The sequence below is a fragment of the Harmonia axyridis genome, chromosome 1, assembly GCF_914767665.1.
Source record: "Harmonia axyridis chromosome 1, icHarAxyr1.1, whole genome shotgun sequence".
Lineage (NCBI taxonomy): Eukaryota > Metazoa > Arthropoda > Insecta > Coleoptera > Coccinellidae > Harmonia > Harmonia axyridis.
Genome location: NC_059501.1, coordinates 54,253,071 through 54,268,450, shown reverse-complemented (window position 1 = coordinate 54,268,450; position 15,380 = coordinate 54,253,071). Strand labels below are relative to the sequence as shown.

Genomic DNA, 15,380 nt, shown 5'->3' with positions numbered 1-15,380 from the left:
TTTTTCAATTAGTTTGAAGATCAATCGAAGGACCTAATAGAGTAAATTGTTCGTCCAAATATCAAACAAATATACTGAGTGGTTCAAAAGTTATAGGGAATTGAAAATATTGGTGATTTCATAAACCACCTTGTATCTCAGCTATGGGGAAGATTAGACTCGTCTAGGGCAGCTCTACCTCAGGTTAACGTATGTACATTTACCAATGAAACAGCCTGTATAACACAATCGTCGATCGTAATCTTGCTTTCCGCTTTTAATGATCTATCTTCATCTATGTCATATCTATGAAACTAATGTCTATGTCTCATCTATCAAACTGCTGTCAATTGAATTTCGGAATTTCCTTGCATCAAATTTTCTTCAATACGCCATTCTTAATCAAATCTTCACTATGCAGATTTTTTTCTAAATAACATTACATAAAATGTCGAGTTTGATGAAATATAATTTCAATTTAATTTATGTATATTCAGAACTAATTTTTAATAATTTTTAATTTTATGATCATTTACAAAAATCTTTTATGAATCTTTTTCATTTTAATTTGGAAGTACTAGGAAACCTCGAACGAGGTTTCCTAGTCATATCTTTACTTCAATATTTTTTTCGAAAAAAACCATAACAGTACTGACTCCGAAGAAAATGATAACGAAGTCTACAAGTTTTTCCGGAATGATTACCCTATGGTTTACAATGAACAAAAAAAAAAAACATTAAAAAAGAACTTGCTTTTGAATGAACGAACATATTCAAACTCATTTCCTCTATTGAATTGTTTCAGATAAAAGATGAAAATCTTCATTAGTGAATCGGCAGGTATACTTGAATTAAAAATGTTATTTACAGTGAAATAGTCGTTATTATTTGTTGTATTTAGTAATGAGTCAAGTGTGCTATTTGAATATTTCATATTTTAGTAGTTTTTCAGTTTTTTTTGTGCTAATACAAAACATTTTGAAAAATATGGTGAGTTATTTTCACAATACTGTTATCAATTAAATACGATTGAATGATTTTTTTCTTAATTTCATGCTTTCCATTCAATGAATATTCGTACAATATCTCTAAAAACCATTATTTTTTTGACATTCTTATCAGTAATGATATAGGTAGAACCGAAAGAAATTGAATACGAAGTCTACAAGTTTATCCGAAATGGTTACCCTATGGTTAACATTAGACAAAAAAAAACTTTGAAGAACAGCTTTTGATTTTGAATGAACAAACATATTCATACATACTCATTTCTTTTATTGAATAGTTTCAGATGAAAAAATGAAAATCATTGTACCAAAATCCAAAACTTCCACTATTTGATATATCTTTCTGATATATACATACATTTTTGTCTAGGAATGAAATTCCAAATTGACAAATTATTGGAACCGACCTTAATAAATATAAATTATTCAAAAGCGTACTAATTGAGACAAGAATTAATAAATTAAATAACTGAATTATTTCAGTTTTTCGATTTGTTTTTCATTCACTCAATTAGTACAATTTCGGTGAATATAAATATTTTTTTTTCATTGGTTTTAATTTTTCGTGAATTTGGAATTGTATTTCAAGACAAAAGAGTTCAAATTTTTTCCAAATGTAAAATTAACCTGTAGGAACCACAGCGTTGGCGAAACAATAAATCTGTTGCGCAAAAGAAGAAGAAAGAACGATCTATTTTATAACTTTATTAGTTAATCGGAAAGTAAACCTAAATAAAAAATGTTATTCACAGTGAACTGGTAATTTTTATTTATTTCATTCGGTAATGAGTGTACTACCTAAATATTTGATATTTTACTTGTTTTTAAAATTTTTGTGCTAATACAAAACATTTTGAATAGCGTGGTGAGTTATTACCCACAATACTGTTATCAATTGATTAAATTCTATGATTTTTCTTCTTAACTTTATGCTTTCTTTTCAATGAATGGAAAATTATCTAGACGATGTGTGAATATTTAATTTTTCGATATTTATTATTGAGAATAACTAATTTGAATTTTTTAATCAATTCCAGGAAAATTATGAACGTATTGTCTCAGATTCTTCAAGATGTAAAATGAGATCTTCAGAAGAAAATAATCAGGCAATTAAACAAATGAAAAAAGGACAATGTGATTGTAACAAACCAAAATCAAGAAACACAAAGAAAGATTAAAATAACAAAACGAAAGAAACACAATGTGATTCTCAAATATTCAAATCGAAAAATTTCATTGATGCCTATTCAGAAATAAAAACCGATCATGAGATGAAAAGATATTGGCAGAAACGGTTTAATCTTTTCAGTCGATTCAACCAAGGAATTCAACTTGACAAAGGTAAATCATATATTCATTTTTTGAAACAAGAACATGGATCAGGGAAAAATCGTATATATCAATTTTGTCATAAATATTTGAAATCAATATAGAAAGAACAGGAAGTAAACTCCGCATGAAATTTTAACTGAATTATTATTATTGATAAAGATATATAATATTCGTATTATAGAAAAGAAATGAAATGAGAAGTAATTATTTGAGCTTATACAATATTGAAGTTCTACAAGTTGAAATAACGAGGAAACATAATGCTTCATTGAAAATTTGTACTTTCAGTTAAGATTGACCAATAATAAACTTTTGAAAATGTTGGAAAATAAAATCATTCCCATTTGAAATTTGCACATAATTTGGTATAACACGTAGAGATTGCGAAATGATTTTTGCATGCCAACAGCGCTTGTTGCATGTGAACTGCGAATTTTGAGTCAAAAATGGTCTTGAATGATTGGGTTCGAGTGATGAAGTATTCGAGATGTCTTCCCGTGTGAAGGAAAAATAAAGAAACTTGAAATTTTCAGGGTAGATATAAGGACCAATATCTCGTTGAATTCGAGTTTTGTGATTATTCAGATGAAATGTAGATAAAAGTACATTTATTATTCATTGCAAGTCCAACGATATTATAAAAGTTTTTTTTTACAGAAAGTTGGTACTCTGTCACTCCTGAATCGATTGCCAAGAAAACTACAGAAATATGCAAAACTAATGTAATAGTTGATGGATTTTGTGTTGCTGGAGGGAATTCCATACAGTTGGCCTTCACATGTAAAAAAGGTAATAAATTGAAAATAATAAATAAATTCCAGTTTCACATATAACTCACTCAAAAATATTTCATAAAATACCTATTACCTATATTTATTCTGGTAAAAATTTTTTCTAATATATCTTGTACCACCTAATAATAATCATTCATGATTTCTAGAAAATACTGAACACTTTAGAATGATAATGTCAATTTATGTTTCCTGAAGAAATAATGAGTATGAAATTGATTCGATTAATTATAGTAAAAATTATAAAATTCATGATTACATTCGAATAACGTTTATCCAATATTTGTATATATAAACTTTCAAAATTCTAAGTGAAAAACTTGATCGAAATTACAGACATTTTGTTGAGTACTTCAAAATATTTGAAAACTCATTCGGTATTAGTCCTAACTCAAAGGAACGTACCTACTGCCAGATTAGATTGAAGAAATATCTTTTGAAATTTTGAATTAATTTTCAGTGATCGCAATCGACATTGATCCTAAGAAAATCGAACTTGAAAGGATCAATGCAGGAATTCATGGTGTCTCAAAGAAAATAAAATTCATTGTTGGTGACTATATTAAATTAGCTCCAATGCTGAAAGCAGATGAGGTTTTTCTGAGTCAACCATGGGGAGGTCCATCTTATTTGAAGGAAAGGGCTTATGACCAAGAAAAATTTTGAAGCCATTCTTATCAGTCATGATATCGAAACAACCGGAACAAAAGAATACGAAGTCTACAAGTTTATTCGGAATGGAAATCTTATGGTTTACATTGGACAAAAAAAAACTTCGAAAAGAGCTTTTCCTTTTAATGAACAAATATATTCAAACTAATTTCCTTTTTTGAATAGCTTCAGATGAAAAAATGAAAATCATTGTACCAAAATCCAAAACCCTCACTATTTGATATATCTTTCTGATATATACATACATTTTCGTCAAGGAATGAAATTGCAAAATGATAAATTATTGGAACCGACCTAAATAAATATAAATTATTCAAAACTGTACGAATTGAGACAAGGATTATTGAATTGAAAAACTGAATTATTTCAGATTTTCGATTAGTTTTTCATTCACTCAATTTGTACAATTTCGGTAAATATAAATATATATATTTTTTTGGTTTGTTTTTATTTTTCATAAATTTGGAATTGTATATCAAGACGAAAGAGTTCAAATTTTGTCCAAATGTAAAATAGACCTGAGGGAACCACAGCGTTGGCGAAACAATAAATCAGTAGCGCAAAAAAAGAAAGAAGAAAAAATGATCTATTTGATGACTTCATTAGTAAATCGGCAGGTATACCTGAATTAAAAATGTTATTTTCAGTGAACTAGTCGTTATTATTTGTAATATTCAGTAAAGAGTCAAGTGTACTATTTGAATATTTTATATTTCAGCTGTTTCTTCATTTTTTTTTGTGCTAATTCAAAACTTTTTGAAAAATATGGTGAGTTATTTTCACAATACTGATATCAATTAATTACGATTGAATGATTTTTTTCTCAATTTTATGTTTTCCATTCAATGAATATTCGTACAATATCTTTAAAAACCATTATTTTTTTGACATTTTTATCAGTAATCATATAAAAACAACCGGAACAAAATGAATACGAAGTCTACAAGTTTATCCGAAATGGTTACCCTTTGGTTTACATTGGACAAAAAAAAAATTTGAAGAAGAGCTTTTCCCTTTAATGAACAAACATATTCAAACTAATTTCCTTTTTTGAATAGCTTGAGATAAAAAAAATGAGAATCATTGTTCATTTGGAATTGTATGTCAAGACAAAAAAATTAAAATTTTGTCCAAATGTAAAATTAACCTGAGGGAACCACAGAGTTGGCGAAACAATAAATCAGTAGCGCAAAAAAAGAAGAAGAAAGAATTCATTAGTGAATCGGCAGGTATACCTGAAATAAAAATGTTATATGCAGTGAACTAGTCGTTATTATTTGTTGTATTCAGTAATGAGCCAAGTGTACTATTTGAATATTTTATATTTCAGTTGTTTTTTGATTTTTTTTGTGCTGTTTCAAAACATTTTGAAATACATGGTGAGTTATTTTCACAATACTGATATCAATTAATTACGATTGAATGATTTTTTTCTTAATTTCATGCTTTCCATTTAATGAATATTCGTACAATATCTTTAAAAACCATTATTTTTTTGACATGCTCATCAGTAATGCTATAAAAACAACCGGAACAAAATCAATACGAAGTCTACAAGTTTATCCGAAATGGCTACCCTTTGATTCACATTGGACAAAGAAAAAACTTCGAAGAAGAGCTTTTCCCTTTAATGAACGAACATATTCAAACTAATTTAAATTTTTGGATAGCTTCAGATAAAAAAATGAAAATCATTGTACCAAAATCCAAAACCTTCACCATTTGATATATCTCTTTGATATATTCATACATTTCCGTCTAGAAATGAAATTCCAAATTAACAAATTATTGGAACCTAAATAAATATAAATTATTCAAAACTGTACGAATTAAGACAAGGATTAAAAAATTGGATAACTAAATTATTTCAGTTATTCGATTTGTTTTTCATTCACTCAATTGGTAGAATTTCGGTAAATATAAATATATATATTTTTGTTTGGTTTGTTTCCATTTTTCGTAAATTTGGAATTGTTTATCAAGACAAAAGACTTCAAATTTTGTCCAGATGTAAAATTAACTTGAGGGAACCAAAGTGTTGGCGAAACAATAAATCAGTAGCGCTAAAGAAGAAGAAGAAAGAACGATATATTTTATGACTTCATTATTATTATACCTGAATTAAGAATGTTATTTACACGGAACAAGTCGTTATTATTTGTTGTATTCAGTAATGTTTCAAATGTACTATTTGAATATTTTATATTCCAGTTGTTTTTTAATTTGTTTTTTGTGCTAATTCAAAACATTTTGAAAAACATGGTGAGTTATTTCCACAATACTGTTATCAATTAATCAAATTCTATAATTTTTTTCCTCTTAATTTTTTGCTTTCTTTTCAATGAATGGTAAATAATCGAGACGATGTGTGAATAATTTATTTTTCGATATTTATTATTGAGACTGTAACTACTTTGAATTTTTAATCAATTCCAGGAAAATTATGAACGTATTGTCTCAGATTCTTCAAGATGTAAAATGAGATCTTCAGAAGAAAATAATCAGGCAATTAAACAAATGAAACATGGACAATGTGATTGTATCAAACCAAAATCAAGAAAGAAAACGATAGAACAGAATGAACAAACGAGGGAATCTAAATGTGATACCAAACAACCGAAATCAAAGAAGACAACGCTTAAACAAAATGAACAAACAAGAGAATGCGATTCGAAAATAGCGAAATCAAGAAAGCCTACGACAAAACAGAATGAACAAACGAAAGAAACACAGTGTGATTCGAAAAAAACAAAATCAAGAGACACAAAGAGAAAACAAAATAACAAAACGAAAGAAACACAATGATATTCTCAAATATCCAATTCGAAAAATTTCATTGATGCCTATTCAGAAATAAAAACCGATCTTGAGTTAAAAAGATATTGGCAGAAACGGTTTCATCTTTTCAGTCGATTCAACCAAGGAATTCAACTTGACAAAGGTAAGTCATATATTCATTTTTTGAAACAAGAACATGGATCAGGAAAAAATCGTATAATTCAATTCTGTAATTAATATTTGAAATCAATATAGAAAGAACAGGAAGTAAACTCCGCATGAAATCTTAACTCAATTATTATTATTGATAGAGAGATATTATATTCGTATTTTAGAAAAGAAATGAAATGAAAAAAGGGGAAGTAATTATTTGAGCTTATACAATATTGAAGTTCAATGAGTTGAAATAACGAGGAAACGTAATGCTTCATTGAAAATTTGTACTTTCAGTTAAGATTGACCAATAATAAACTTTTGAAAGTGTGGGAAAATAAAATCAATTCTCATTTGAAATTTGCACATAATTTGGTATAACACGTAGAGATTGCGAGATGATTTTTGCATGCCAACAGCGCTTGTTGCATGTGAACTGCGAATTTTGAGTCAAAAATGATCTTGTATGATTGGGTTCGAGTGATGTAGAATTTGAAATGTCTACGCGTGTGAAGGAAAAATATAGAAACTTGAAATTTTCGGGGTAGATATAAGGACCATCATCTCGTTAAATTCGAGTTTTGTGATTATTCAGATGAAACGTAGATATAAGTACATTTATTATTCATTGCAAGTCTAACGATATTATAAAAGTTTTTTTTTACAGAAAGTTGGTACTTTGTCACTCCTGAATCGATTGCCAAGAAAACTGCAGAAATATGCAAAACTAATGTAATAGTTGATGGATTTTGTGGTGCTGGAGGGAATTCCATACAGTTTGCCTTCACATGTAAAAAAGGTAATAAATTAAAAATAATGTGCAAATCAAATTCCAGTTTCACATATAACTCAATCAAAAATTTTTCAAAGAATACCTATTACCTTTATTTATTCTGGTAGTCTTTAGTCCTAACTCAAAGGAACGTACCTACTGCCAGATTAGATTGAAGAAATATATTTTGAAATATTTATTCATTTGAATTTATTTTCAGTGATCGCAATCGACATTGATCCTAAGAAAATTGAACTAGCCAAGATCAATGCAGGAATTTATGGTGTCTCGAAGAAAATAAAATTCATTGTTGGTTACTTTATTAAATTAGCTCCAATGCTGAAAGCAGATGCGGTTTTTCTGAGTCCACCATAGGGAGGTCCATCTTATATGAAGGAAAGGGCTTATGACCTAGAAAAAATGTTGAAGCCTGTATCATTCTCAACATTGATGAATGTCAGCATGAATATTTCTCCTAACATTGCAGTTTTTCTTCCGAGAAATGTCGATACCAACGATGTAAGTATTAACTTCTTCCTATACTCACGCGGAGATGCAGTTAACTCACAGTACTCCATATGGTCGAATCATTAATTCATTTTGTGTTTCATCGACCAATTCCTGAAAACGTTTTTGATGTAATGGAGGTAGTAAAAGTAAGCTTGAAATTTTAAAAGTTTTCTTGTTACTAGAACTAAAGGAATCAGCTACAACCGAATAACTATTTTCATTAATGAATGATTATTTGTTTCAGATGGGACAATACCTAGGACGACATCAAAATATTGAAAAGTAATGTGCCATAAAATAACAGCAAAAACATTTTATTATAATGGACTTGCAGAAAAATATAAAATGTATACCTATAAATAAATTAATGTGATGCAATAATATATATTTTAATATTTTTATTCCAATTTTCGTATGCCTTCTTGTTATTTAACAGAATCCAATAGAGTTAGAATGCCGAGTTATATTCTGTGTATTATTTATTTAGTTGATCAATTAATATGTTGAGTGTCATCAAACCAAATATTCTGTGTATGCTTGGTAACGTCTATCATTGCCACTTCTGAAAAAATACTGTTCTTCAAAATCAATCCGATTTTATTATTATAATTAAAAAAACTGATCCTTGTACAATAACGAAATGAATATTCACGAATATTTATCGCAAAAACTGAACTCCAGACTACGACCACTGGAGCTGAAGCTTCATCCAAAGATACTATCAATTTCAATTCATTTCCAGACATTGAAGTGACATAACAAAACAAAATACTGGCTGTTTCTCTGTTCTCTGTATTCAACAATTCCTGATAGAATAGCAGACCACCAATTCGTTTTCAGTAAGTTCAAAATGAACAGCTCCAAAGGCTCCCAGGTTTTCAAAATCATCCGCGATTATAAAGAAATAATTATTGTTAGTTTTGAAAATGATCTTGAATCGATTCCGTGGCGTGGTATTTATGATATCATTGATGTTGATGAGAAAGTAGAGTTCATCACAGATAATATTAGAGCAGTCTTGAAAATACACGCTCCTGAGAGATTAGTACGTATTTCTAAAAAAAAAATGCCCCTTGGTTGACAACCCAGATACGCAAAATGATGGCTGATAGAGACAAATTCAAGAAAATTTATAGAAAAAACCAAAATTCAAGCGATCTTATTACATACAAGCGACTAAGAAATCAAGTGACTTACGCATTGGAGAGAGAAAAGAAAGATTACTTCAGTCGTCAATTCTCACAGTCAGACAGATGGAAATCATTGAAACTTCTTAAGATAAAAAAGAAAGGGAATACATAGGATTTGCCAGAACATATTAATGATCCCAATAAGATGAATGATTTCTTCGCAAATTATGGTAACGATCTTCCTCTTGATCCGTCAATCTTGTCATACTATAGGTCTCGGCGTTTCGGTAGTGAAAGAGAATTTAATTTTTCGTCAGTTTCAGAAATTGATATCTTAAACATTATTGTAAAATTAAAGACTGGGGCTATTGGTTTTGATGGTATATATCTCTTTAATCTAAATTTGTGCGTTCCTTTTCTATTGCCTTATATCACAGATGTTATTAATTTTTGTATTGGAAAATCTGTCTTTTCACGTGAGTGGAAGAAGGCTAAGATAATACCTGTGACCAAAGTCACAGACCCTGAAGCATTCTGCGATCTTAGAGCTATCAGTATATTGCCGATTATGTCCAAGATTCTCGAAAAGGTTTTACAGGCTCAACTTGTTGAGTATGTCTATGCTGAGAACATTATTCCCCAACATCAATCGGGATTCCGTAGGGGTTATAGTTCCATGACCGCTTTGTTAAAAATTACTGTCTATGCTGAGAACATTATTCCCCAATATCAATCGGGATTCCGCAGGGGTTATAGTTCCATGACCGCTTTGTTAAAAATTACTGATGACATCTTCCATGCTTCTGATCAGGGAAAAACAACTGCCTTGATCCTTCTAGATTATTCGAGAGCATTTGATAGTCTTAATCACGAGCTTCTAGATGCTGTTCTGGAATTTATCGGTATCTCTCCAAACAGCAGAAGACTAATAGCTAACTTCACTGGTGGGAGATGCCAACCGGTTTTTATTAATGGTGTTGTATCTTCTTTTCTAGAACTCAACAGAGGAGTGCCCCAGGGGTCTATTTTGGGCCCCCTTCTATACGTAATATATGTGAGCCAGTTCTCTCGCTGTTTTCTATCGTGTTTGTTTCATTATTATGCTGATGATACTCAGATGTATTTGTCCTTTTCTCCATCAGAGTCTGATCAGGCAGTGGCGGCAATCAATTATGATCTCTCTTCCATCTCAGAATTTTCTTAGAAGCATTGCTGAGGTTGGATATTTCTAAGTCTGCGATTGTGGTATTTGGTGGTGGGCGATCTGACTTTGAGGAGAATTATAGGAATTGCATCGGTATCGATGGCGAAGTGCATATATAAGTCTAAAATTAATTTATCAAAATAGGACTGTTTTGTCGCGCCCACTTAAGTCTATGCTATGTGATTCTTTGGTATTATCACAGCTTAATTACTGTGACACGATATATGGCCATGTTTGATCAAAAGTGATGCTGTACGTGTGCAAAGGTTGCAGAATTCATGTTTAAGACTGATTTTTGGTGTGAGAAAATTCGATCATATTAGTCATTATCTTAGGATGGTTGAACATGAGCGAGCACAGATATTTGCATACTATCAGTTTTTTTCGGGAAATCCTTAAAACTAAAATTCCACTTTATCTTTATAACAAAATAACCTTCAGATCTGAAGTTCATGATGTCAGTGTACGATCAAGAGGTTATCGATACCAAAACATTTCCTGCGGCGGTTTGAGCGGTCCTTCTCATATCAGATTGTTAATCTTTTGAACAAACTGCCTTTTGACATTTTGGAGATTGATTCACGGAGACGTTTCAGAATAAAGATTTTTGAAAACCTCATTTCGTCAGTTTTTTTTTCATTAGAAGAAATATTTTCCGAAGAAATCGAAATTATCGGTTGTCCAGCTTCACAATACTGCTTCCACTTCCGCCGATATGATGTCAATTTCTGTGCAGTCTATTGGTCTTAGAATTTTCAAATATTTTTCGATATTTTCTGTAAGTGTCGAACGATGAAAGGTTTTCGTGAGCATGCAAAAACAACTTATAGCTATAGAATTCCAGTGGATATGTCCGAATAAATCTTATTTTATTGGGGAATTCAACTACCAAGTGCAAAAAAGGCAGTAATCCTAGAAACCCTGGATTATTATTAAATGATCACCTCTCAGATGAGGTGTGGTATTTTAACCTTTTTCTGTGCCTCTTGTCCCGGTCGATGTTCCAACATTAATGGCAGCCCTAAGCTAGAGTGATGACTAATAATGGATTGTGGAAAAAAAATCCAATATACCGGTCTCTTACTTCTGTATCACTTCGTATTTATTAGCATTTTATTAATTTTTCTGGCGCTTGTTTAGTGTCCTTCTTTCCACCCTGCTGTTGTCGTTTTTTTGGTAACTTCTTATACAGTTTTTACGAATTCTTATCGAATCGTAACGGTTTTTGATTCGTTAATGAAACTTGGGATTGTCTTGTCCCTTGCTGAACCAGCAATCTCGACATCGACTCGATACATTGGATTCGTATGATCACAAGGTTGTATTGTAGAATAATTGAAACATACCTAATTCTTTCGAGTATACTGTCATTCACCTCTCACGACTGTCGCTGATTCATAGATTTTTCGGATATGCGTTTTTTATACTGCATAGAGTGAGGTAATGTGGATGATCCTGGAAAGCCTTCTACATCATATCACTCATAAAAAAGAGTTTCCAAAAGTCTTGATGTTTCCTAATTCAATTTAAACTGAAAACTCTGGCCTTTTTACATTATGCTATCATTTCATGAAAGAGGAAATTTGTTTCATTGGATAACCACACCACAAGATTTCAATGCTCTCGCTCTTAGTGTAAACCTAGGGAGTTGCTGTTCCCGAATGATAATCTTCTTATTCAAGGGTGACCTCCGTCTTATTTTCTCCGCAAGCCGAATTTAATATCTTGGAAATAATTAGTTTCCGGAAATCCCCTTCGGGACTAACGAATACACATTCACGTGGAGTATAAAGTAGTGCGAGACGATATCGAACATAGAGTGAGTGGAAGGAAGTTAGCTAAGGTTATTGAAACAGAGTTCATCGATACTAGTTTTTAGTTAGTCTGGAGGATGGGCAAATCCTGGCTATGCTCCATGAAACTGACATCATTCATCAACAAATATAATCAAGATTTTTTTATGCCAACCCGATAGGATATTATTTATTTGCAGGGCCCCCGCAACCGCGCGTGCAACGCGTGCACTGCACGCGGGCGCCACTCTAAAAGGGCGCCAAAACCTCTTATAGACCGCATGAAGAACCGATGGACCAAAGGTTTTCGAAAAAGATTCTTTCAAATTTTATCAACAATTTTTTTTCCAAACTTCTTTCTTGCAATTTATACAAGTTTCCGAACGTCGCAATAGGTACGAAATAGCCTCTTGAATCCTCTTGAAATTCTACAATATATTTTTGAAAATAATCTAACTTCTTCTCTACCGAATCTTAGTATTGCCTCAAGAATCCTTCTCACTTTACTTGTGTCTGTTGCTTCTGGTGAGAGATCATTCACTTAATCAAAAATAATTGAAAACTATTTGAAGGCTACCATGTCATAAGAAAGATTTTCTGGATTGGCAATCTTAGATTTAGAGCAAGAGATACTCGATAAAATTGATTGATTGAAAAAAGAATTTGCAGCAGCCAAATCTAGAAAAACATCCATTCAATTTCTGGATTGATCCTAATTAAATGTTTATGCCTTTATGAATAATTTATAGAAGAATACAGCTTGAATTTTGAATTTCATTTGGAATGTATTATGTTACAACTAACACCATAAAGTTTTTAAGGCAATGAAGGTTGCTGATAGATTTTCAACCATTCTGCACTAAATTCTCAATAAAACTTAAAAAAAAAAATTTCGATTATCCAGCAGTGCTTTTCTCTACCTCCCCCCTTTAAAGGGCGCCAAAATATGTTCCGCACGCGTGTGTTGATGTCCCTTGCAGGGGCCCTGTTTATGTGTATTGAAAAGGAAAACAAACTCGGACTCATCAAACCAATACAGTTGAGATCACCTATAACTAGTTTCGCATTCAACGAGAGCTCAGTTTTAGCGAACAATTTCTATAGGAACCATTTGATTCAACGTTATTTCAAGTCGGATATAACGAGTTCGGTTATAACGACAGTTAAGATATAACGAATATAATTTTTACGAATTCGATAGAATTGCGTCTTTTACAACGAGATTTGATCATGCATTTGACGGAGGAAACCCTTCAATACAGGAACCGACAAAGCATTGATAGATGGGTTCTAACGAAAAAGGATTTAAAACGTGCCCATTTTTGGCCCGATCTTGCAAGAGAAAGCAGAAGATTTCTTCAGTCCCTGATAATGAAAACGTATTCTATTTTAAAAGCTGGATAGATCACTGCAAAAAAGCAGTACAACTTCAAGTAAAATGCATGGAGAAAATGCAACTGCTTTAATTGAAAGCAGATGTTTTCAAGTCTTGTGAAAATTTACCTCAAATCATGGATCTTTCCGAGATTTCTGAGACTAATAAGAAAATAGTAACTTGATTTACCAAACAAGAAAAGATATATCATCCTCCTTGTTGAAAATGTTTATTTTGCTCATCCATATGTAGATTTAAGGAGTATAAAGTAAGTGTTTATGCACTTTATGTAAATCTGCGGCCTATGCACCAAGAGATTATAGCATGTTTGGAATCTCATTATGAAAAAAATTCTGAAAAATTTTCTACTTAGACAATGGCGAAGAATTAAATTTTGCTATACTTGTTTCGAATAGGGCGTGGAATCTCATTTCTTCAAGAACCATAATTAATTGTTATAAACATCCAGGTTTTTATCCTACAATTGAATATGAGGAAAGTGATAAAATTCTTTTAGCACAATGGTTAAGGCTCAATGAAGAAATTTTCGTAAAGGATTTGCTTAGTTTATTTGAATGGGCAAAAAGAAACAGCATGATCAACCAGCATATTAGCGAAAAAAATTAGAAATCTATGAAAGCATGAATTAGTCTTTGGATGTTTTCGAATATTTATATGGTCTCGAAGTCACCCTCTCTGTAAAAACAAATGATAACACATCAAAGAAAGATCACGAATCTTCAAATGAAGAAATACACTAATATCCATCTGCATCTCAAATGGTTTCATGCAAAGAAAACTATATCCGCCTATTTGGAACTGAGTCAGTTTGAAGACAGAACTGGAGAAAAATGTTATGGTTTTCAAAAAGAAAGAGAACAATCCTTTCTGAATAAAAAAGTTTTATTTTACATATTTTTATTTTCCTCAGCGAAAAAGAATGTTTTTTTTTTTTGTGAATGAAAATTAAGAAATAATTTTTGAGATAATGTATTGATGTATTCTTCATATTCACAAATTGAATTTCGAATATACTTCTGATATGAAATGTGTTTTATTAATGAAATTTGATCACAAAAATTTTCCGAGAATATTGTAAACAAAGTAGATATTACGAGCCCTTTTGTATCAACAGAATGCAAATTAGTGCGAGCTCCTACGTAATAACCGAGTTCTGCAAAAAACTTTTTTGAAACGAGAGCTCGCATATAAGGATCAATTTATTTTTTCCCGTTGATCTCGTTATAAGCGAACTCGTCTTTTTTGCATAAGTTTTGTTGAGTTTCTAACCATACATTTTTTAGAGCAACAGTTATCGAGGTGGAAAATCTATTGAATTTATTTCTAGAAAAAAAAAGTTCTAGTATGGAACAATTTCATCCCTGCTTCGACAAAAAAAATAAATAATAAAAAAATGAAAAATTCAAGATCGATTCTTTTTTTGATGAATAGAGGGTAACTGGTAATAGTAGAGTTTCAGGGGGAATTTCAAACTGAATAGAAAGTAGTAGTTTGAATGTTCTCTAAAAGGATATTGGTTTCAAAGATACAAGGTGATTTCCAAAAAATTAAATTATAATCTAGGTATCTACTAAATCTTCGATTAGATATATGAAAATTATTTTGCTGATATTTATCATGATTATTATGACATTTGAATACAAGTTTAATTTAATTTCATACTCGTTTGTATTGCAAGTTTCAATCTTATTGTCTATATAGGAAAAAAACATTTTAGGCCCATACGAATTTTTTGATATTCTTTATACAAAATATCATATAGAATTTTTCAAGTACGATAGAAAATTTTTGAACTAATTTTTTCCATATTTTCGAATTGTTAATAGTTAACATATACCACACGATTCATAAAGACAACGTCCC

At 30.9% G+C, this 15,380-nt stretch overlaps 1 protein-coding gene and 1 long non-coding RNA gene across 3 annotated transcripts; both read left to right on the top strand.

Annotated features, from left to right (window-relative positions):
* Positions 1-499: 499 nt before the first annotated feature.
* Positions 500-4,862, top strand: LOC123671746 (trimethylguanosine synthase-like). The gene is made up of 4 exons (XM_045605767.1): positions 500-969; positions 2,024-2,327; positions 2,976-3,107; positions 3,570-4,862. The coding sequence occupies exons 2-4, from the start codon at positions 2,258-2,260 to the stop codon at positions 3,773-3,775; spliced, it is 408 nt and encodes a 135-aa protein (XP_045461723.1). The 5' UTR covers positions 500-969; positions 2,024-2,257; the 3' UTR covers positions 3,776-4,862.
* Positions 4,863-5,915: 1,053 nt separating this feature from the next.
* On the top strand, positions 5,916-8,379 carry LOC123671745. 2 transcript variants are annotated; one of them, XR_006746170.1, is made up of 5 exons: positions 5,916-6,043; positions 6,243-6,722; positions 7,380-7,511; positions 7,705-8,003; positions 8,239-8,379. It is a non-coding gene; the product is annotated as an uncharacterized LOC123671745 (long non-coding RNA). The 2 variants fall into 2 exon arrangements; XR_006746169.1 differs by lacking the exon at positions 5,916-6,043 and having other exon boundaries at positions 6,063-6,722.
* The last annotated feature ends 7,001 nt before the right edge of the window (positions 8,380-15,380 follow it).

Excerpts from the sequence above, each read along its gene's own strand:
- LOC123671746 (XM_045605767.1), top strand. The coding sequence starts at position 2,258 with ATGAAAAGATATTGGCAGAAACGGTTTAATCTTTTCAGTCGATTCAAC. Across the intron at positions 2,328-2,975 it reads AGGAATTCAACTTGACAAAG|AAAGTTGGTACTCTGTCACT; the intron begins GTAAATCATATA and ends TTTTTTTTACAG. Across the intron at positions 3,108-3,569 it reads GGCCTTCACATGTAAAAAAG|TGATCGCAATCGACATTGAT; the intron begins GTAATAAATTGA and ends ATTAATTTTCAG.